Source organism: Thamnophis sirtalis, unplaced genomic scaffold (genome assembly GCF_051295495.1).
Source record: "Thamnophis sirtalis isolate CommonGarterSnake01/CBP01778 unplaced genomic scaffold, rThaSir2_p1.2 scaffold_11, whole genome shotgun sequence".
Lineage (NCBI taxonomy): Eukaryota > Metazoa > Chordata > Lepidosauria > Squamata > Natricidae > Thamnophis > Thamnophis sirtalis.
In genome coordinates, this window is record NW_028261391.1 from 26,737,637 (window position 1) to 26,759,025 (window position 21,389).

Genomic DNA, 21,389 nt, shown 5'->3' on the forward strand with positions numbered 1-21,389 from the left:
CTTCTACCCCTTATTCCAAGAAGTCTTTAGCCTTTGGAGCTCAGCAATCTGGACCCACCAAATTGGGGGAAACTGCATTATAGCTTGTTCCAGGGGTAGAACTAATCTGAGATTTCCCAAGAGATGAACTTCCCAACTATTGTATAGTAGTTTATACAGTATTTCTGGAACTACGCAATCCCTTGTTTGGAATAAACACACAGATTAATGATTGTCTCTTCAAAAGCCACTCCCTGTATGTAAACCTACACGAAACTTTAAAGGCAAATAACTTAACAGCTGCATGACAATATCCAAACTGTATTGAGATAGACAGACAGACAGACAGACAGAGACAGATAAATAAATGTTCTCGATTCAAAGTGACCAAAGTTGATATCCAAACTGTATTGAGATGATATAGATAGATAGACAGACAGACAGATAGACTAGATAGATAGATAGACTAGATAGACTAGATAGACTAGATAGATAGATAGATAGATAGATAGATAGATAGATAGATAGATAGATAGATAGATAGATAGATAGATAGATAGATAGCTGTTCTCGATTCAACGTGACCAAAGTTTGGAGAAGAGTTGGAGGCTACTCATATTGGCTGCCACAACTAACACAGAGGCAGTAAAACGATTTTCTATCCCTTTCAACTATTCGCTATTGAAGAGGCAGGCATAAACTCTCCCCGCGCCCGCTGAGTCCAATAGAGGGCCCTTCACACACAAAAAAGGGTCATGTCATCACAAGCATTCACTGCATCACAAAGACGCCAGAATCGCACCGTGCGCGACTGTGTTCAGTTTCTGCTTCGGGGGGGAGGGGGGGAGGAATAGGCGTGAGCCCAACTCGGCGCCTGATGGAACTTCGGAAAACCCCAAACGGGGCGATGTCAAGGTTCTCCCATCCCAGGCGCTGCGGGAACGATGTTGCGACAAAGCTCGTGGGAACCGTATACACGCGGGGTGCGCGGTCAACACGGCCAGCCGCCTAAAAACCGCAAAAGGGACAAGGGCAGAGAGAAAAGCGGGGAGGGGGGAACAACCCGCAAAAGTCAAACGAAAGTTACTTTATTTGGGGGGGGGGGAGTTCGAGAAAACAGCTCTGCCCCTCCCCCTCGCTCTTTTTAATCGTGCATAAGCCGAACCGTGCAAGAGAAGCTCCTGCGCTTGCAAAGACAAGGGGACAGAGGGCTCAACGGGGATGGGCGGGGGGGGGAGAAGAGGCAACAAAATCACGCCAGGGAAGGCAATAGATTCCCCGCCTCTCCCAACGACCGGCTGGAAGAATAACCCGTACGCTCAATCAAGAGGTCATCTCCGGAAAGAAGCCTAGGCGCGCCCACCACCCCAAAGCCCTTGGACGGGAACGAAAAAAAACCCTTACCGAAAAGGGAGAGATTCCCAGACTAGACGAAGGACCGCAGGGCAGCTCAGCCAGAAGCCATAATCGAGCCCTCCCTCGGTCCGTCAGCGAGCCAGCCGAGAGCTGCGGAAATCCCACCTCCGTTCGCGTATAGGCCCAGAGGACCGAGCGGATGGCGTGGATTGGCTTCCTCCGCCCGTCACTCACAAACTGGACGGTGTTTGCGCACGGCTGCTCGCACGTGACGACTACTGGGGAGGGGAAGGGCTGGAGTGAAGCGGCCACCTCCCGAGGGATGCAGGATTGGCAAGGAGAGGAGGAAGGTGAGGATAAATGAAAAGTGGGCAGGCGATTAGGGTTAATTGAGGGTGTCTTGGAATTTGTTGTTTCCTCTGTGTCAGAATTTAATTTTGGAGTACAATGCTAATGAACGTGATTTTTTTTCTATTGAAGGCAATTGGACATAGAGCTAAGTATAGTTTAATCCTAATTTACCGAGTAAAAATATAATTGGTAGAATTCATGCAACATGTTAAACTATAAGCTGAAGTTGAAAAGCAAGATTAATGAGTCTGCTGGCTGTGCTTCCACAGCATGCACACCTATGATTGAAACATGTTTCATTTGGTTAAGATACTTAACTATAAACAAACCAGAGGCTGGTTTTGGACAGCATAACAAGTCAGCAGAGAATCAGTTCACACATCAGACTAAGATATACTTGGTTTTATTAAAAAAATAAAATGACATAAATAATTAAGTAATAAGTCATCTTTATTAAATAGACTATAATTAGCTGCATTCAAACATTAAAAAAATAACCATATTAGATTATGAACTGAATGCATTTGTATTGCACTAAATCGTAGCAAGAATTCTGCATATGGTATAATATACTCCCAGCCAATATACTGTAATGGTGTCATATAATGTTCTGTATTAGTAAACATCTTAAGAATTTTAACAGTATGCCTTGAACATATAGGGATTATTATTTTCATCTTCAATATTAAGAATTCCCCTTCCCAGCATATCAAAGAATATAGAGTCATGCTTTGATATGAGAAAGAATGGTATGGATTATAGACATTTTGAAGAAAGTAAGCCTAATTAAAAGAAGGATTTAACTAATAAGGAATACATGTTGAAGATGTCCTTTCCAAATTTCATCCTTTTCAAATCTCATACATAGAGATTAATATTAAAGTATTAAACAATTCCTTCATTTTATCACAAACTGGGAATTGAAATGCTACAAGTTTTATAGAGCATCAGGTCAGGGCATTGGAGATAATGAAGTTCAGTTAGTGATTAAAATAAAATATACCTTAAGGGAGGAGATCAATATTATGCAATTTTAGTATAAAATAGAGAGTCATTATTTTGTGAATAATTAATTTTCTATTGAATTAGGAGTTCTCTAAATAACATTTAATGTTGTCTGTGCAATTATTTGTAAACAGTATTTAATTCAGTTCTGTGACATACTTTTAATGCAAATACCTCATTCAGATTATCAAAACAACAACACAATCAAAATGCACACGTGCTAAAGCCATTACAAATTGTACAACAACCTGATATTCCTGTTAGGAAGTATAAGAACAATCGGTTAATTGCTAGTCTCAGCCATGAAAGGCGTTGCTTACCTTTTAAAAAATTTGGAGCGCAGATCCCATAGGACACACTATTGCTCAAAATATGCGTATGTTAATGTCAATTATTAGACTGAATGTCTATGGAGATTCTCAATCATCCAGGCAATGGTTGTCCCAAAGGTGCTTTTTCAAGAGGCAATTGGACTTCCTGATTTTTCAAGATGTTTGGCTTCTGAAGAATCTTCTTGGATAAGAAGTGAAACGTCTTTAAAAAAAACCCCAGAAAGTCCAGTTGCCTCTTGAAAAAGCACCTTTGGGTCAGTTAGACTGACTTAAATGTATTTAACGTCACAGAAAGCAAGCAAACTAATTCATTTCCTATCATGAGATAACAACATGATTACTTGTTCTATTTAAATCTGCCCTGTAAAAGGAAGTAACCTACCATCTATTTTCTTACTTCTGTTAATTGTAAACTAGCTTTATTGGGGGGGGGGGGGTGGCTGTTGAAAATAAATATTTTTTGTCAAGCGGTAGCCAAAGAAATATTAGACTGCCTACATATTTTTTCCTATCTTAATGGCAGATTAAAGTTCAAGTTGTATGATATCTTTACAGAGGAATAATGGTGTCAGCCAGCCACATGCTGGCTTATACACAAAGCTACAACAAGGAGTTTATTTTTATAAATAAACTGGAGTTGCAAGAAGTGGGATTTTTTAAAAATTCTTAATATTGCAGCTTTATGCTTGAATCATTTTTTGGGGGCTAGCAAAAGGATGAAACAGGAAATGCACAAAAAATAGCATTGCAAGACGTTCTTTGTTCTTGTTTTCTTTGTACTTCTCTTTCAGCAACCAGTGGATGCAAATTCTTAATGTTGTTTTGGCTTCTTGTGGAGGCAAATCAAAAGATCAACAAAGGAATGATTTGTAACTAATTCTAACAATACACATTTCAGTATTTAAAGTCTTACATTTAAGTCTGCAGATAATTATAATTAGAAATAAGGTGGTTGGGAGGGGAGAAATAACCAAACAAGTTTGCTTTATGTCCTTCTGGGTTCAACTCCCAAGTGGGGAAAAAGACATTGGAAACATGGAGGCTGCTTGGAAAGATGGTTTAATGGTGGACAGGATCACATGGCTTGAGCTCCTGAACAGAAAAAGGTGATCACATGCTTCAAGATGTTGGGTGAAGAAGAAAAGAGACAAAAGAAGGGCTGAAAGTTCCTGGCTTTGTATTCTCTGTTCAGCCCCACCTCTCTGTTTCCTGTTCCTATGTAAGAGATGTATTCGGGTCAATATTAAAGGTTGTGGGTCAGCCTTTAATTGCCATAGGTCTATACTACAGGCCACCCAACCAAGCAGAGGAAGTAGATGGACTTTTGCTAGTCAGCTAACTAAGGTATGTAGGAAGCACACCACAATAGTAGTGGGGGATTTTAACTACCCTGACATCAACTGGGAAACAAACTCTGCACCAAGTGGAAGATCCAACAGGTTCATACCAAACCTAGCAGACAACTTTGTTTCCCGAAAGGTAGAGAAGGGAACAAGGGATCAGCTATATTGGACTTGATTCTCACTAGCAGAGAGGAAATGATAGAAGGTGTTGAAGCCACAGGAATCCTGGGGGCAAATGAACATGCAATATTGGAATTCAACATTATGGGAAAACAAGTAGTAGAACAAAGTGAAACTAGAGTCTTGGACTTTAAGAGAGCTAATTTCAATAAACTTAGAGAGAGCGTGGGAAAAATTCCATGGATGAGAATCTTCAAGGAGAAAACAACTCAAGAAGCTTGGAAAATTTTGAAAAATGAAATTACAAAAGCCCAGTCTAGCACAATACCAATGAAGAAGAAAAATAACAGCTCTCAAAAGAAACCAGCATGGCTGCATAAAGAACTCTCTGACAAATTGAAAGACAAAAAAGATAAGTATAAAAAGTGGAAATGGGGGGACATAACTAAGGCAGAATATCAGCAAATAGCCTGAGCATGTAAAGATAAAGTGAGGAAAGCTAAGGCTCACAATGAAGAAAGGCTTGCCACAAAAGTAAAAAAATAACAAAAAAAGTTTCTTCCAACATGTTAAAACAAGAAAAAAGTTAAGGAAACAATTGGTCCATTGCTGGGAGAAAGTGGCAAGAAGGTGACAAGCAACAGGGAGAAAGCAGAACTATTTAACCCATGTTTTGCATCTGTCTTTACACAAAGGGATAAAACAGTCCAATCTATCAAAAACAGCACCACAAAAATCAGATTAGGAACACAAGTTGAAATAGGGAAGAAAATGGTAAGTGAGCACCTATGTACCCTAGATGAGTTCAAATCACCAGGACCGGATGGATTACACCCCAGGGTTCTGAAGGAACTGGCAGACAAGATCTCAGAACCATTGAACTATATCTTTCAGAGATCCTGGAGCACTGGGGAACTACCAGAGGACTGGAAAAGAACTGATGTGGTTCCCATCTTCAAAAAAGGGAAAAAAATAGATCCAGGAAACTACAGACCAATCAGCCTGACCTCAATATGAGGAAAGATTCTGGAAAAGATAATCAAGCAACGAATTAGTGAACACCTAGAAGCAAACAAACTAATAGCCAAAAGCCAACATGGGTTTGTCAAAAACAGATCATGCCAGTCTAATCTTATTGCATTCTTTGATAATGTGATAAAATTAGTGGACCAGAGGAATGCCTTCAATATAGTTTACTTGGACTTCAGTAACGCATTTGATAAGGTAGACCATAACCTACTACTAGATAAAGTAGAAGAATGTGGGTTACACAGCATCACCACCAGATGGATTTGTAACTAGCTGACCAACCGCACTCAACGTGTAGTCCTCAATGGAACTGCATGGAGGGAAGTATGCAGTGGAGTACTCCAAGGCTCTGTTTTGGACCCAGTACTCTTCAACATCTTCATTAATGATTTGGATGAGGGAATAAATGGGGAACTCATCAAATTTGCAGATGACACCAAGCTGGCAGGAATAGCCAACACTCCAGAAGATAGGATTAACATACAGAAAGATCTTGACAAACGTGAACATTGGGCATTATCTATTAAAATGAAATTCAATGGTGAAAAGAGTAAGGTTCTACATTTAGGCAACAAAAACAAAATGCACAGGTACAGTATAGGTGGTACCTTGCTCAACAGTAGTAACTGTGAAAGGGATCTTGGATTCCTAGTGGCTGTTGTGTTTCCCTCCCAAAAATTTGGTTAGTATTCCATCACTCAGGCTGGGGGGTGAAATTTTACGCCCCTCAGACAGGGTTCGCAATTTGGGAGTCCTCCTGGACCCACAGCTGACCTTAGAACATCATTTGTCGGCTGTGACCAGGGGGGTATTTGCCCAGGTCCGCCTGGTACACCAATTGCATCCCTACCTGAACCGGGAGGCACTCGCAACAGTCACTCATGCTCTCGTGACCTCAAGACTGGACTACTGCAATGCGCTCTACATGGGGCAGCCCTTGAAGAGCATTCGGAGACTTCAGCTCGTCCAGAATGCAGCCGCGCGAGCGATCATGGGTGCACCTCGGTACACCCACGTTACACCTATCCTCCGCGAGCTGCACTGGTTACCGATTGGTCTCCGGATACACTTCAAGGTGCTAGTCGTCACTTATAAAGCCCTTCATGGTATTGGACCTGGGTACATGAGAGACCGCCTGCTGCCAATTACCTCCCAAAGATCCATTAGATCACACAGGGTAGGCCTCCTCCGGGTTCCGTCTACCAGCCAATGTCATCTGGCTACTACCCAGGGGAGGGCCTTCTCTGTGGCAGCTCCAGCCCTTTGGAACGAACTCCCTGTAGAATATTCTGAAATATTCTAAAGGGCCAGCAACAGCCTATGCTGCGCCCTGATTGGCTGGGACGCTCGGACCCTCACCTCTCTCCAGGCCTTCTGAAAAGCCGTTAAAACCTGGCTGTGTCAGCAGGCCTGGGGTTGATGAGTTCCCTTCCCCTCTCGAATGGTGTGGCTGTTGGTTGTTTTTAAATGCCTTGTATTTGTAGTTTTTGTGTTTCCCTTTCCCTCCTTGGGTTTGTGCGCTGCCCTGAGTCCCGCAGGGAATGGGGCGGCATATAAATAAAATTAAACCTAAACCTAAACCTAGTGGACAACCATTTAAATATGAGCCAGCAATGTGCAGCAGCTGCCAAAAAAGCCAATACAGTTCTAGGCTGCATAAACAGAGGGATAGAATCAAGATGAAGTGAAGAGTTAATACCACTTTATAATGCCTTGGTAAGGCCACACTTGGAATACTGCATTCAGTTTTGATCACCACGATGTAGAAAAGATGTTGAGACTCTAGAAAGAGTGCAAAGAAGAGCAACAAAGATGATTAGGGGACTGGAGACTAAAGCATATGAAGAACGGTTGTAGGAACTGGGTATGTCTAGTTTAATAGAAAGAAGGACATGGGGAGACATGATAGCAGTGTTCCAATATCTCAGGGGTTGGCACGAAGAGGGAATCAAACTATTCTCCAAGGCACTTGAGGGTAGAACAAGAAGCAATGGGTGGAAACTAATCAAGGAGAGAAGCAACTTAGAACTGAGGAGAAATTTCCTGACAGAACAATTAATCAGTGGAACAACTTGCCTCCAGAAGTTGTGAATGCCTCAACACTGGAAGTCTTTAAGAAGATGTTGGATAGCCATTTGTCTGAAACGGTATAGGGTTTCCTGCCTAGGCAGGGCATTGGACTAGAAGACCTCCAAGGTCCCTTCCAACTCTGCTATTATATCATTGTATTGTATTATTCTGTTTGGTTGTCAGACTCCCATGGGGCCATGCAGGGGCAACTCTGTAGACTGTCTTGAGTCCAAGTTTGGTTCAGTTCCCAGATGCCATGTGGTGAGTTGGGTAAAGGGCTAATACTATCATGCCTTAATCCCATCACCCTGGAGCTGAAGGGGAAAGGTTTTTGTTAGGTAGAATAGACTGATCCAGGCTTTTTTAATGGCCCATTGACAAAGGTGAGGACTATTAAGAGTGAGTCTGTTTCCTGCCCAAAACACATTTCTCCATTTTTGATCCAAGGAAATATAATATTCTGCCTTTTTAATATTTTCCAGGATATTTCATTTCTCTAGAAGAAGGGTGGGTGCTAACTTCCTACAATCACTTAAATAATTTGTGTGTGTGTGTGTGTGTGTGTGTGTGTGTGTTTTTAAAACCCTTCCTAAAATACAGAAGAACAGGAAAATCTCAGATATGCTCAGGGAAGTATCTGCAGATACAGTAATAATTGTGGGTGCTATATCAGGAAGATCTGGCCTAAATATTAACAAACATTTTGAAGTGCAACAAGGAATACAGGAAGATACTTGCGAAAGGGAGACAGGGGCCTGGCAGAAATTTTGGAAATTAAGCAGTGGAAGAGGGTACAGATGAGAGAAATACCTAGATTGAACAGCCAAAAAGTACATGCAGAGAAAGATTCAAGAGAGGAATATGGGAGGCAAGTCAAAAAAAGCATAGCAATTAAAGTATTGAAGCAGGCAAGAGACGATGGATAGATGATTTTTCTTTATTGTTGTTCTGATTTGCTTTTCTTTTTCTCTTTTCTTTTCTTAGGTAGGTGACATGACTAGAAATTAGGTAGGATAGAAAGAAAATGTCTTTTAATAAACGGTGACATAATTAAAATCTAGAATAAGAGATAGAAGTAAGAGAAAGGAGGAATGTTTATACACTTCTCTATAATAAAAAAAGAACAATAACAAGAGAAAACATAGAATAATTGAATAATGACAGACTGCATCTTAATATAAATATGTATTATTATTAGAAATATATAAGCCAGCTGAATGTAATAATTATGATTAATTTTATTTGCCACACTGTTCACGCATTGATATATTTGTAAAACATTTTTTTTAAATAAAAAACTTTTAAAAAACCAAAAAGTAATAATTGTGGGTGCTATATCAGGAAGATCTGGCCTAAATATTAACAAACTTTTAAGTGCAACAAGGATAGGTGGGGGGGGGAACCTAAAAATTTGAAAACCGCTCATCATTTAGCTGTTTCTCTAGTGCTAATTAGAATGTATAACTTTTTTTTTTTTGCAAATTTAGGGGGAAAAAATCCTTTCAATCATTGTCAAATCCTTAAAATATTCCTAATCTAATGAACAGGTGAAAGAATGTTTGTTTTGATTGATATAGTAAATCAAACATTTGTTTTGATTGTTGTGGTAAATTTATTAAAAATAACAAACATTGTAGATCTTGTTTTAATTCTTATAAGTGACTAAATAATAATCCTAAAAGGATTTTAGGATGTAAGTGCGAAAAGAGGGCAAAAATGTAGTTCATGCATATTTTATATTAAATTATTATTTTTTATTAAACGGCATCTTCATTCCACTTTTTAGATAGATAATAGTCTTTCCAACAACCACAACAAAAAGAATGAGAGAAATCCTGTTATTGGGGTTCCAAATTTTAAAAAATCAGGATATATAAAGAAGTTGGAGTTAAGGCAGAATGTCCCCCTTCAAACAGAGGGACATCTAGACTTACTTCCAGAGCATAGAGATGGAAAGATAATCAAGGGCAGTTTTGGATTCAGCTTTTTAGAGACAAGATGTGCATGAAATGAAAAAGGCCTGAAAATATGATATAAATTTATATCAGGCAATAGGATTTACAGAACAATAATAACAGTTCCAGCAATAAATGGAACCATGAATCAAAATAGTTTCATTCTCAATGTTTCACTTCAATATTTCTCCAGTAAACTCCAATTCCTGTTTTGTTTTTTACAGAAAAGGGAAAAGAGTTATGCTTCCCCTTTTCTCTCATTGAGGGAAGTCAAAACTATTGTACTTCTGCTACCCTGTTTCCCTGAAAGTAAGACCTCCACGGATAATAAGCCTAATTGGGCTTTTGAGCGCATGCACTAAAATAAGCCCTCCCTGAAAATATTGCAACACAAAAACAGCCATGAGGTGACCATGCTCAGTGCCTCCTGCACCTCAAAAATAATAAGACCTCCCCGAAAAGAAGGTGGAACGCTTATTTCAGGGGTCAAAAGAAAATAAGACTTTGTCTTATTTTAGGGGAAACATGGTATTATCAACTAGACAACAGTAATTTTCAACCCTTTTTTTGGGGGGAAATTAGAAGACAGCAATTTTCAATTTTTTTTTACTGAAGGAGAATTTATTAAAGGGATGGTTTTTGAACTAAAAAGTAGAGTATTGTGCTTGATTCTGTAAGTAAATTCAACCTCAGAAAAGGGAAAATACTCGGATTGTTAAAATATTTGCATTTTCAATGATTCACTGAAAAAATATAAAAATATTTTGTAGAAAAATGGTGTATTAATTAGATTATTAAACGTACCTGTAAAGCTATTTGGCAAAAATCTGATTGAAAGAATATAAAAGGTAGCAAGAGGCAATATTTGGAAAGGGTTTTATGCTAGACATTGGTGTGTAAACCATGTTTGTGCTTTTTAGTAAGTCATTGAGTAATATATGAATGCAAAAAGGCTCATTGTACAGTTTCTGCTCCAGAATAAGCCTGTATTATGGAATGTTTTGTGTGAATATAATGTTTAAGGCTGATTGGTGAATTCTTCAGGAATTAACCATTTGTTTTTGAAGTAAAGCATGATGAGAATAAGTGAAATGCTTTGTGAATGATTTAGCATTGAGAAACTGATGTCCTATGAGTTGTTGAGTGTGTTTATTGACATATATTCTGTCACTTTCCTGCCTGATAACCAGGGGGCGGCCAAATCTCTTGGCCTTTCAGAAAGCTGTGAAGCCTGGGGTCCTCCCCCAGAATCTTTTCCCTCCTTACACTCAGGAACATATTTCCCTTTTCTAAAGGAAATGATAGAATACAAGAATATAAAATAGATATACATTTCTCCCCCCCCCCCCCCCCCGGCTAACATCTTTCTTGCTTATATGACCCTGAAAATCTCAAGCTGTTGGCAGATCCTGTTGGTTTCCAAACTAAGCGGGCAAAGCTAGTCACATTAACAGGTTTACCAAGTTGTTATGGTAACATGAGTACAAAGCTTAGATTTCATTAGAAAGTTTGAAGATTGTTCTGAAGAGTTGAGTAAACATATATACTAATTTAAGTCAAGAGACTGTATTTTGAGCTTAGATAAATATAATTGAGCAAATACTGCTGCATGATTGGCTGGGAGCAGCAGGCATATATATATGCTAAAATCTTGTTCCTGCTTGCCTTGGTCAATACGTGCTTTGGAAGTTTAATTAGGTTTGTAAAGCAAACTTTTTTTTTCTTTTCAGTTCAGCCTTTGATCAAATTCTTCTTCCTGTTTTCAGATTCCATGGGCTGGCTGAGTATTTTCCAGACTACTTTTTGCTTTTAAACGAGAATATGCAAGTTTAGACTGGATATTTTCAAAATTGGGATTTCCCCCCCCTTCTATTGTGGTAAGATGAAGCTTATTAAAGTCATTTGAGGAATGTAAATAACATCTTTCAAAATGAGGATATTTGTCGCTTTTGAAGGGCTCTGTGAGTCTTTTGACATTTCACCAGAGAACACTGTGCAAGATGTAAAACTGATGATAAAGGTAAGAGGTTGATCTTTATCAAATTGCTTCTTTTTTAGAACTTTTGACTTTCTCTCCCTGTGAAAAATTAAAATCAGTAATAAAATTCACTGCCAAAATTAAGAAAAATAAACCTCTTTTATGGCATATGCAAAGCTTTTTGTGAAACAAGGAACTGTTGTTGCATTGCTTCTTGTTTAAGATACCATCACTAAGTTACAGTATATGAAACTAGAATTGTCTTATGACTTCTCTTTTCCCTTTTGAACAGTTACTTTATACAAAACCAGTCTGCAAATAATTTGAAAACACTCTCTTTCTACATTCATTATATGGGAGGGTTGTTTGTTTTGTTTGAATGTGAGAGGTTAACAAAGGGGAAAAAAAGTAAATAACTAGTAACACGAGCTACATGACTACCATATTTACACAAAATTCATTGGAGTTGAACTACATAGGGTGGAGCCTAAGGATTCATGTGTTTATGGTTGAGTCCCATTTCCTTTAATTGCAGAATACAAACCAGGTAGAGAAAGCATGCAGAACTTTTGGGATTTTTTTCAACTCCTTTATAATAGCTCTGCTCTGAGTCATGTGAGAAAGCAGGCTTAGAATGAAACAGTCAGCAGCATTCTGAGCAACTGCCCAACTGATTCCCTTATAGATATACACTGGGGAATTTTATTTTTCCTACATGTTTTTCTCTGCAGCCCCAATCTTAATTTGGCCTTATTTAAACTCCATTCCTCTCCCCCCCCCCCCCGAGTATCCCCTCCAAATGTTGTCATGTCCTATTCGTTTTTTGCAGAATTACCTTGCTGATAAACATACAAACAGATGAATAAAGTCCTGAGTGTCTCAACAGAGTTCCTTTCCAACATTCTGTTGGGTGGAAAAGAATGGAAAAGTAAAACATCATTCTTTTTCATCTTCATAATTTATTATGCCACTATTAAACCCATATCTATATGATAGTATGAATTAATATAGCATAGCAAATAGCTACAGTACATACAAAGAGTATGGACACTCTGTATTCCTTTTAACGTTTATTCTAAATGATGAGCTGCCCAGAGGGCATGCACGTGTCCGAAAATGAACTTCTGGTTTCTGACGCGCATGAACGCGTGATGATCAGCTGGCCAACGCGCATGCTCATGCAGGAAAACGGAAGACCAGCTCTTCCAGTTTCTGGCACTGCAATATGCACGCCAGCTGATCGTTGTGTGCCAGAAACCTGGAAGAGGAATGGGCAACACCATGCTGCCAGGTAAATGGCTCCACATGCCACTTCAGACACACGTGCTATAGGTTCGCCATCACGGCCCTATTCAATTCAAGGGGATTCCCAATTAAGGAAATATAAGGGCTGAAACTAGCAAGGAGGGGACCATACACTTTTCAACCTGGAGATAATGATTATATAACCATTCCTCAATTGCAGCTGCTTTCCCTGACCATGAAGAGAATACCACAGTATTGCAAAAGGAAGAAGGAAAACAAATCAAGGAATTAATCCTGGAATATAGAACACACACAGACACACACAGAGAGAGGCATTTTAACTGCTAGGAATTGCAGATTTTGTTGTTGTTTGAGGATTCTTTTCTTCTCTCCATTAAAACTATTTATCACACCATGAAGGATCAACTGTAGCTACACAGTAGAATTTAGAGAAGCCTGACTGTGGCCATAGGGTTGCAACTAAAACAACTCAGTCCTATGTAACTTTACTTATAGAGTAGTAGAATCCATTCTGTTAAAACAACAACATAGATTTAAAAACAGAATGCATAATAAAAAAATTCAGGCCGTTAGTATTAACAGAACAGAGCCTGGTGCTAAGATGCTCCACACAGAAACAGCAGAGTACAGGATCTGGTACTGCATCTTCCACTGAAAGTACAATGGGACCATTCACATTGATTCTAGTACAAGAGCAGAAATCATTTGTTGTTACCGATTCAAAATTTTAGCTAATTTTAGCTATGTAGTCCTAGAATTTTATTCAGAGAATTTTGAAGACGGAGTGGAACTGGTAAACATGTGGGATTCTTGACAACTATTGTAATCCATTGTAAACTTCCCATGAGTTTATCTTGTAGAAGATGCTAATCTGTCTATTGCAACATACATCCCTGCTTGTACCATATTATTTATCAAAGGGCAAGTAAAGGGAAGATCAAAAACTGGAATAACTGTGCCATAGAGCTGATATAAAAAAATCCTGCCTCGTCAAGTGTTCTTAATCCAACCTCTTTGATTTAATGGTAAACTGAAGGGTCCTTGGTGCTCTCTGAGCTTGCTTGTTTTTTTGTTTTTTGTTTTTTTTGCAGAAGTTTCATTACCCAAACTAGGCAACATCATCATTGCTAGTAAGCAGTGCGGTTTGCTGTCTGTTTATATTAACAGTAAACTATCGGGCTTTCTAAGAGGAACACCAGTATTGACATAGTGTTAAATCTTAACCATATTTATAACCTCTAGGCATTTTATAAAACAAGACTAGGGAACCCTGTAACTGCTGAGCTACAACTCTTGGTATCTCTAAGAAATTAGTAACAGAATCTGTGCATTATTATTATGTGCCTTTGCTCAAGGTACACGTTCTTCTCATTCATGCTTCTAAAAAATAAAGCAGTGTCTTTCACTATATAGAAGCAATATTGACACTTGCCATTCATTCTATGCAAGAGTTGCTTTTCACTTTGCTCTGCTTAAATTGTGTTTAATCTCAGGGTGGACTGTGACATGTTTATATTAGTTATGGGCATAGGAAAGTACCTTACACCAAAATATATCACTGATTTATCTAGCTTAATGTTTGCATTAGCTTTCTTCAAACCCTCGCCCTCTGAATGCATTGGACTTTAACTTCTATATAGGATGTTGTCTGGGATAAGAGGAATTGAGGTCTGAGGCAATAGAGAGTGACAGGATGAGGGAAACTGGTTCACATTGATAGTTGTTTTACATAATTCAGAAAAGGGTTCTCCAACTCTGCATTTACATGCCAGGGAAACAGACTAAATAGCCCTGAGTTCCAATCCTTCCCCATTGTTCCTATAACTATGGTTATTGAATAATAACTTGGATATTTACTTTGAACTTTTAGTGTTTATGGTTTTTTTATTTAAAAAAATAATCTGTTTTCTTCTATTAAGGATTATTTTCATGTTCCACTTTCTGAAGACAAACAAGGCAGGAGATACTTGGAGCTGAGATATGCAGGAGCAGTGCTGAAGGACAACTGGGTACTTGCTGATGTAGGCATTACAGTTTCTTCCTCAATTAAATGTGTCATCAAGGTATGATTGAAAAAGAACAAAAAGACTGCCTAATACAGAAATTCTCTCTCTACGTTATAAAACTTGTGCTAGCATCCCTTAAGTGTAATGAGAAGAAACTGGTCTTCAAATGAAATACAGTAATCTTCAAATAATAAAGCAGAATGCATAAAGACTGTGATAATCCTTAGTCTCACTTTGATTGCAATGAACTTATAAACGTTTTAAGAAGTTCTTTCAAATGAACAATTACATGTTTTGTGTGTCTTAATATGCCATGTATTCTAAAACTTGACTTGTTCATCAGTTCTTCTCCATCAGCGTATGTGGCACATAGCATGATACTATGCCCAATAAGAGTGATTAAGAATGATGGATGGATGTGTATATCAGGTTTAATGAAACCTTCAGTAAATAAAACAGTCAGTGGTAGAATCTGATAGACTCATACAGTATGGTAGCAGCAGCAAGAGTAAATTAGCCAAGCAAACAAAAGTTACTATTTTGATTTGCAAAAAAAACCCAAACAAACATAACTTAACCTTACATCCCTTAAGTGCAGCATGAAAATATCCATTAACTCTTTTAGAGCATTTTAAAACTGTCCTCATTCCACAGTCTTAATCTCATGCCCAGCTGATAGGTTTCAGTTTGAGTCAAGGTTGTATTGTAAGGCAGAAAGCTGCACACCCAAAACACCATCTTTCACAATCTTTCCTCCTTCCCTGCAGCTAGTCCTTCAAACAATGTTTGAATTCAATTCTAAACATAGCCCAGTGGGATGGAGGCTTGTCTGGGGATGAAACGGGCCCAAGTGGGAGGGTGACAGAGGGGAGAAAATGAGAAAGTATATAATGACATTGCAACACAAATCCCATGTTAGTCAGGATTATGTACTTGTGTATAACATTGAGAAACAAGTACAAAAGGCATATTTCAGCTTTTTTGGCTGTCACCAAGTGCTTATGGGGGGATTTTCCTGATATGCCTTGTGAACTTCCTTCTGCTTCCCCCAATACCTCTCTGTTGCCCCACCAATCTTGAACTATTTTTGGACATGGTTTTACTGATCTTACAAAATTAATTACTCTCATACTTTTCTGTCTCCTTAAAGAACAGAAGGATACCTACATAATTTTGTGCAAGCTAGAACCTTCAGTAAATCATGGTTATACCATGATTGTGCAGTGTGAAAATGTGATATGTGACTTACGTGCCACAATTGCACATTATTTTTTAAAATGTAAATAAGGAATTGCTGTGTCATGATGTTAATGCCTTTTCTTCAAAGAGGAAAGAAAATAAGGAATTCTCATTGTTTCTTTGAAGTTAATATATAAACAGGGAAGGGAAAATTACTTGCAACTAAATTGAGAAACCATAAATTATTGCTGCTGTCTTGCTTATTTTATCGGTTCAGGAGTTAGTTAGCCAAAATTATTGTTCTTGGCATGGCATTACTTGGTACATAGTACATAAAAACAAGAAATGTATTAGAGCTGCTGTCTTTTACTCAATCTAGTCTTTGCGTGCAGCAAGACTTAATTTCTAAATAAGCAGGGGGGGGAAATTAGACTGGAAAGGAACTGCATTCATACAAGTTCATTAGTAATTTCAGAAGTAATTACTAAGCTTTAGATCCCACATGAGAAATAAGCGCTTCCATTGCTACAGCTGTTTTGATTGTGGAAAATATTCTATATGATTTCTTTCTGTATATTTTCATTCTGAGAAACATATTAGCGATCCTTCTCATTCTGGAGATGGAAATTAAGCCAGAGTAAATGAATGTTAAAGTTACCCAAAGATTACCGGAACTGGTTTTAGGAAGGTGTAATTTTAAACCTAATTCTCAGAGCATATACAGCATTTTTCAAGCCTATGCCTACGTTTGTTCTTTGAATAGCATAAGGGAATACTTCACAAGTTGGGTAGAATCGGGAGGGGGAAAAAGACAATCTAATGTATTTTAATTATAGTTGATAAGAAATTGTTACCTCCTTACCAAATTGTGACATAAACCTTAACTACTTTAGCTATATATGTGAGGGAGATTTTATTTTTGCACATACATTTAAAATTGCCCTTCTCAAATCAATTTCCACCAAATATTTGGACATTCTAACTAGGAATTTTAATTTTGTAGGTCAACAATTGTAGAAATGTAGTGCTGCAGTTCAAGAAATCTGAAGGGAACTAAATTATTGAAGACGTGTCATATACATTATGTTTCTTGTTAATTAATGTTGTTTTCTCCACCAGGAAGAAGACAAGCCAATTTTCTATGTATACAACCCGGTCACTCATGAAAGATTGCCCATAATGGGAAGGATGTATCTTTTTTCATCAAAGGTTTCACAGCTGAAAACTTTAGTGACCTTGAAATGTGGTTTTCCAAGTAGCATTTATTGTCTCAGGACTCCAGAGGGCAGGGAGATGTTTGACTGCAATACTCCAAATGATTATCAGTTAGATATAGGTAAAAGACTGTTTGTATATTATATCTGTTTTTAGTTGATAAGTACAGGACCTTCAAATCTTACTTTGGTGACTCAAAATTGTAGTCCTGATTTCTTTATCTGGGACGGTTTATGAGTCTCAGTGAATCTAAAGCAAGCTATTTTTGAGTAGACATATACAGAACTATATTATAAGAAATATTTACACTTTTACTGAGAGAAAATGAAATAAGGTTTTCATATTTGGCAGTGTCATTTTACTATCTTTTCAGTCTTCAAATCCTAATTCTGGCACATAGTTGATGATTTAAAAACGTTAGAACATAAGCAACTGGTAATAAGCAAATGAAATTTAACATTTTGAAGGACGTTTATCGTTAGATAATTTAGCTATTCTTCTGAATTAATGTTGATTCAATTTTACATCGTGTCCATAAAATTATGTAAATAAGTCCTTTTCTAAATCTAAACTTCACTTTTCCTGCTATTGTTCATGTGATTTTCAGCTTCTCGGCTACTACAGATATTAAAATCTAGTACTTCAGAAGAGAATGAATGGTACCTTCTAGCCAACAAAGATTGAAACAGAAATAAATAACAATGTTTTCTATTAACAGGCACAACTCTTCGTTTGGATGTTTGGGATGGATGGAGAGAATTCTTGACCAGCTGTATCCTAGGAAACAAACCCAAGATTCAGTACTATCTGTCAAAGGAAGAACCAATACTCAGGTATGAAGAGTCAACATACACTTTTCAAAATCAAGTTTAATTTTAGATTAGAATGTTTGTTCCAAGATGGTCATTAAGTGGCAAGAACTGAAGGATAGAGGGAATAGGCGGAAAGAAAGTGAAAGTTAAAATCAAGAAGGTCAATTCTTCTATTGCAAGATAATACCTATTTTGCCTTTGCAGCATTGGTTACAATAAGCCTTCATGGCCATTTCAGAGTGCTGGTTGTTACTTATCAATCATAGTGCTGGTGTCAGCTTTGGAAGCCATATTAACATTGGGGCGTTGGAATGGATTGGGACTGGACGGAGGTGATGGGTGCAGGGGATGGGTTTGGACTTTTGACTTACTGAGGGAAAGCCCGGAAATCTCAGATTTGGGTTTTCCCAGTTGCGCCTGTATACTTACTCTAATAAAGGAGAGCTTTGAGAAATTGCCTGTCTTGGAGCTTCATTGGAATTGGGGTTTTCAGGAACTCTGACATTTGGGTTATATCAGGGACTACTATATGTAAATGCATAATGACTTCTGTAGTGTAATTTTGATTACACTTGTGATTTTGGAAATGCTATACTATTCTTTACATTGCTAATTATTTTTTTACACACATATTGTTTCAGATATCAAAAGAGAGTAGCTCTTTACATGGCAGCTTTTTTCGGACACCTTCAGGTTTCAATCTGGCTCTTGAAAAAGGGAGTGAAGCCCACTGAAACAATTGGTGTACATCCTTATCGTGAATGGTGTCAGGAAGACGATCATTCTGACAACATGAAATGTCCTGTTCATGCAGCTGCAGAAGCAGGCCAACTTATGATACTGAAAGCGTTTGTTAATTCCAGTGCCTTATCCCTTGAATGCAAAAATTCTGCAGGGCAAACTCCATTGCAGCTCTGTATCCAGCATAGACATAAAGATTGCGTATTGTATTTAGTCACCAAGTTATGGTCCGTGGTTTCTTATCCTACATTCTCTCTGCCCATGAAAATCTATATTAAGCTAAAGCTGTGGCTTCTTAAATCTCAAAATAACATCTATTCAGCCAAGAAGTGCAACCCTGCTGCAGTCTTCAGAACACGAGTTGGGGATGTTGTCTTTGTGGATGGTTTCACAAAACCAGAAATGACCTCCAGAGGTTTTTGCTCGGCCATGTTCAAACCTGCAAGCAACAGAGGTTGCATACTGCCAGATTTAAAGAATCAGTTTCAACATGAGCAATCTCAGTACCATTTGACCATATCTGATATGTACCTCAAAGCGAAAAATGTTAGATTACCTCCAGTGGCAGGTGCAAAGAAGAGAGATAACAAAGATAGACACTGGCAAAAAAAGAAGCCTAGAAAGAAGAACTCACAGCTTAATGAAGAATATATGGACCAAAATATGTGTTTAGCAAGAGTTCCTCTACCTTCTAATTCTCTCCTCAAGCCAGCTTACTATTATTCCATACCTAATGTAGAGTTTCTGCTAAATCCTTCTCTGGAGTCATTTTCAGAATACTGTGGAAGAACTCCAAGAGAGAATGCAATCTACTGCTTAGCTATAGCCAGGTATGTGTCAGTCTTTATTCAGAAATATATAAGTTGAAAAGTAGCATCAGATGTTTTTTTTCCCTCTTATGGAGACATATGCTTCCATTCCCAGTCTTAAAGAGATGCCTCAATCCCAAAATTGAGCTTGAAAAATTGTGGCAAAAAAATAGTGATGTGTTGCCATAATTGACAATGTGATTTCACAGTGCCAGGGGGGCATCAACCTAAATGTTGAGAGGCCTGCATGTAGGCTACAGTCTACATAGCCTTGAGCCCTTTTTTGTGTGACAGAAGTATTCAAAACATTTTACAAATGATAGAGAGTTCACCACATCACCTGTTCAACCTGGGGCAAAGGTAAATAACTGGACATCATTAGCATGCCGATGATACCAGAACCTATGTGATGAGTCACCTATCCCACCAGTTTCATGTAGATGTTTTTAAAAAGTGAGGAGGGTTTCATAATTAATCATTGGGTATTATTGCCAATTATAATCATCTCATATTATTGCCAATTATAATTATCATTTGGAGGAGCTGCTGAAAATATAAACATTCTGATGAATAGATACTGCCATCAAGTGGCAACAGTAAATTCAGGAAACTATAATCACAGAAAAGTGGGAGTCTTAAGTGAAGGCTGAGCACGTTGATTTTAGCTGATTTGCCGAATCATGAAATATATATATCTTAAAAACTATTAAATAAAACTAGTGTGGATCCAAAAATGTTTTTGATCCACTTCATTAAACAACATTTCTGTCAAGTTTCCACCATTTCCTGTTGGGAGAAGCTTCTGAGAAGAGGTTAGGGAATCAAATAAAGTGGATGGATTCGTTTACTGTTCTGTGCAGTATCTCAAATTCAAAAATACATTAATTTAGCAACCAATTTATTTTTACTTATTTTATGAGACATATATTGAGGAGGGGTGATGGCTCAGCAGTTAAAAACCCTGAGCTTGTCAGCTGGAAAGCTGACAGCTCTAGTATGTGACAGGGTGAACTTTTGTTACTGGCCCCAGCTCCTGCCCACCTAGCAGTATGAAAGCATGCAAATGTGAGTAGATAAATAGGTACTACTTTGGTTTGAAGATTAACCTTTACCTTTATATACTGTCTATTTATCAAACTCTATGCAATTACAATAGCCAACTGTATCATTTGAATGCAAGCATAAATAACATATCACAGACTGGACTTCTCCCAGATATTTGTCTTTATTTTCAGGGTATGTTTTCTAATAATGCTCAACATTATTAGCCTCAACATTATCACTTTGTAAATGATGGAATAGTTGGGGTGTACTTACTTTTGCATGTATGTATAATTAATTGATACCTTATATGTGGCTGCAAAGGTAACACGTGTCTATATCTTTTATTGCAGTGAATTTAAAGAGAAGCCTTGGCTGCAACAATTGGACATTGCAAGAACCCTAGCTAGAAAAAGTGTATGTAAACCTACATACTAACTAGACAGAGGTCCCGAAACCTGGCAACTTTTAAGACTTGTGGACTTCAACTCCCAGATTTCTCCAGGCAGCTATGCTGACTGGACAATTCTGCGAATTGAAGTCTACAAGTCTTAAAGTTGCCAAGTTTGAAGACCACTGAACTAGACTCAGATGAAATAGATTATATAATAAATAGACTAACCAAAAAGGTTTCGGAAACAATGCATCTTGACAAGCAAAGTTGCATTGGGCTATCTTCATACATATTCTGAGAATCCTACAATCTTCCCCTTTCCACTCCTTCAGATGCTATTGAAATACCATTCACATTCCAAAAGGCTGGTCTTGTTGTAGTTGGGTCTTTTCTCGTGTAAGATTGAGA

The 21,389-nt window shown here is 38.1% G+C and overlaps 2 protein-coding genes across 5 annotated transcripts in view; one reads left to right on the plus strand and one right to left on the minus strand.

Moving 5' to 3' along the window:
- Positions 1-3,117, minus strand: part of RNF13 (ring finger protein 13) — a 49,155-nt gene extending 46,038 nt beyond the window's left edge. The window contains exon 1 of one of the 3 annotated variants that reach the window (XM_087725392.1): positions 3,012-3,117. The gene's annotated coding sequence lies outside the window, so the exon portion shown is untranslated. Of the gene's footprint in view, positions 1-1,383; positions 1,510-3,011 lie in introns of those variants that run through there. The other 2 variants (XM_087725390.1, XM_087725391.1) reach the window with 2 other exon arrangements.
- On the plus strand, positions 1,582-21,389 carry ANKUB1 (ankyrin repeat and ubiquitin domain containing 1). 2 transcript variants are annotated; one of them, XM_014059439.2, is made up of 7 exons: positions 1,582-1,685; positions 11,307-11,560; positions 14,704-14,847; positions 17,089-17,305; positions 17,903-18,017; positions 18,638-19,567; positions 20,941-21,389. In XM_014059439.2, exons 2-7 carry the CDS (start codon positions 11,471-11,473, stop codon positions 21,023-21,025), a joined length of 1,581 nt encoding a protein of 526 aa, XP_013914914.2. In that variant the 5' UTR covers positions 1,582-1,685; positions 11,307-11,470; the 3' UTR covers positions 21,026-21,389. The 2 variants fall into 2 exon arrangements, with proteins under 2 accessions (XP_013914914.2, XP_013914915.2); XM_014059440.2 differs by having other exon boundaries at positions 14,704-14,805.

Bases quoted from the DNA above. Each gene is read 5' to 3' on its own strand.
- ANKUB1 (XM_014059439.2), top strand. From the start codon at position 11,471: ATGAGGATATTTGTCGCTTTTGAAGGGCTCTGTGAGTCTTTTGACATT. The intron at 14,848-17,088 runs GTATGATTGAAA...TTTCTCCACCAG, and splicing joins CAATTAAATGTGTCATCAAG to GAAGAAGACAAGCCAATTTT. The intron at 18,018-18,637 runs GTATGAAGAGTC...ATATTGTTTCAG, and splicing joins AAGGAAGAACCAATACTCAG to ATATCAAAAGAGAGTAGCTC.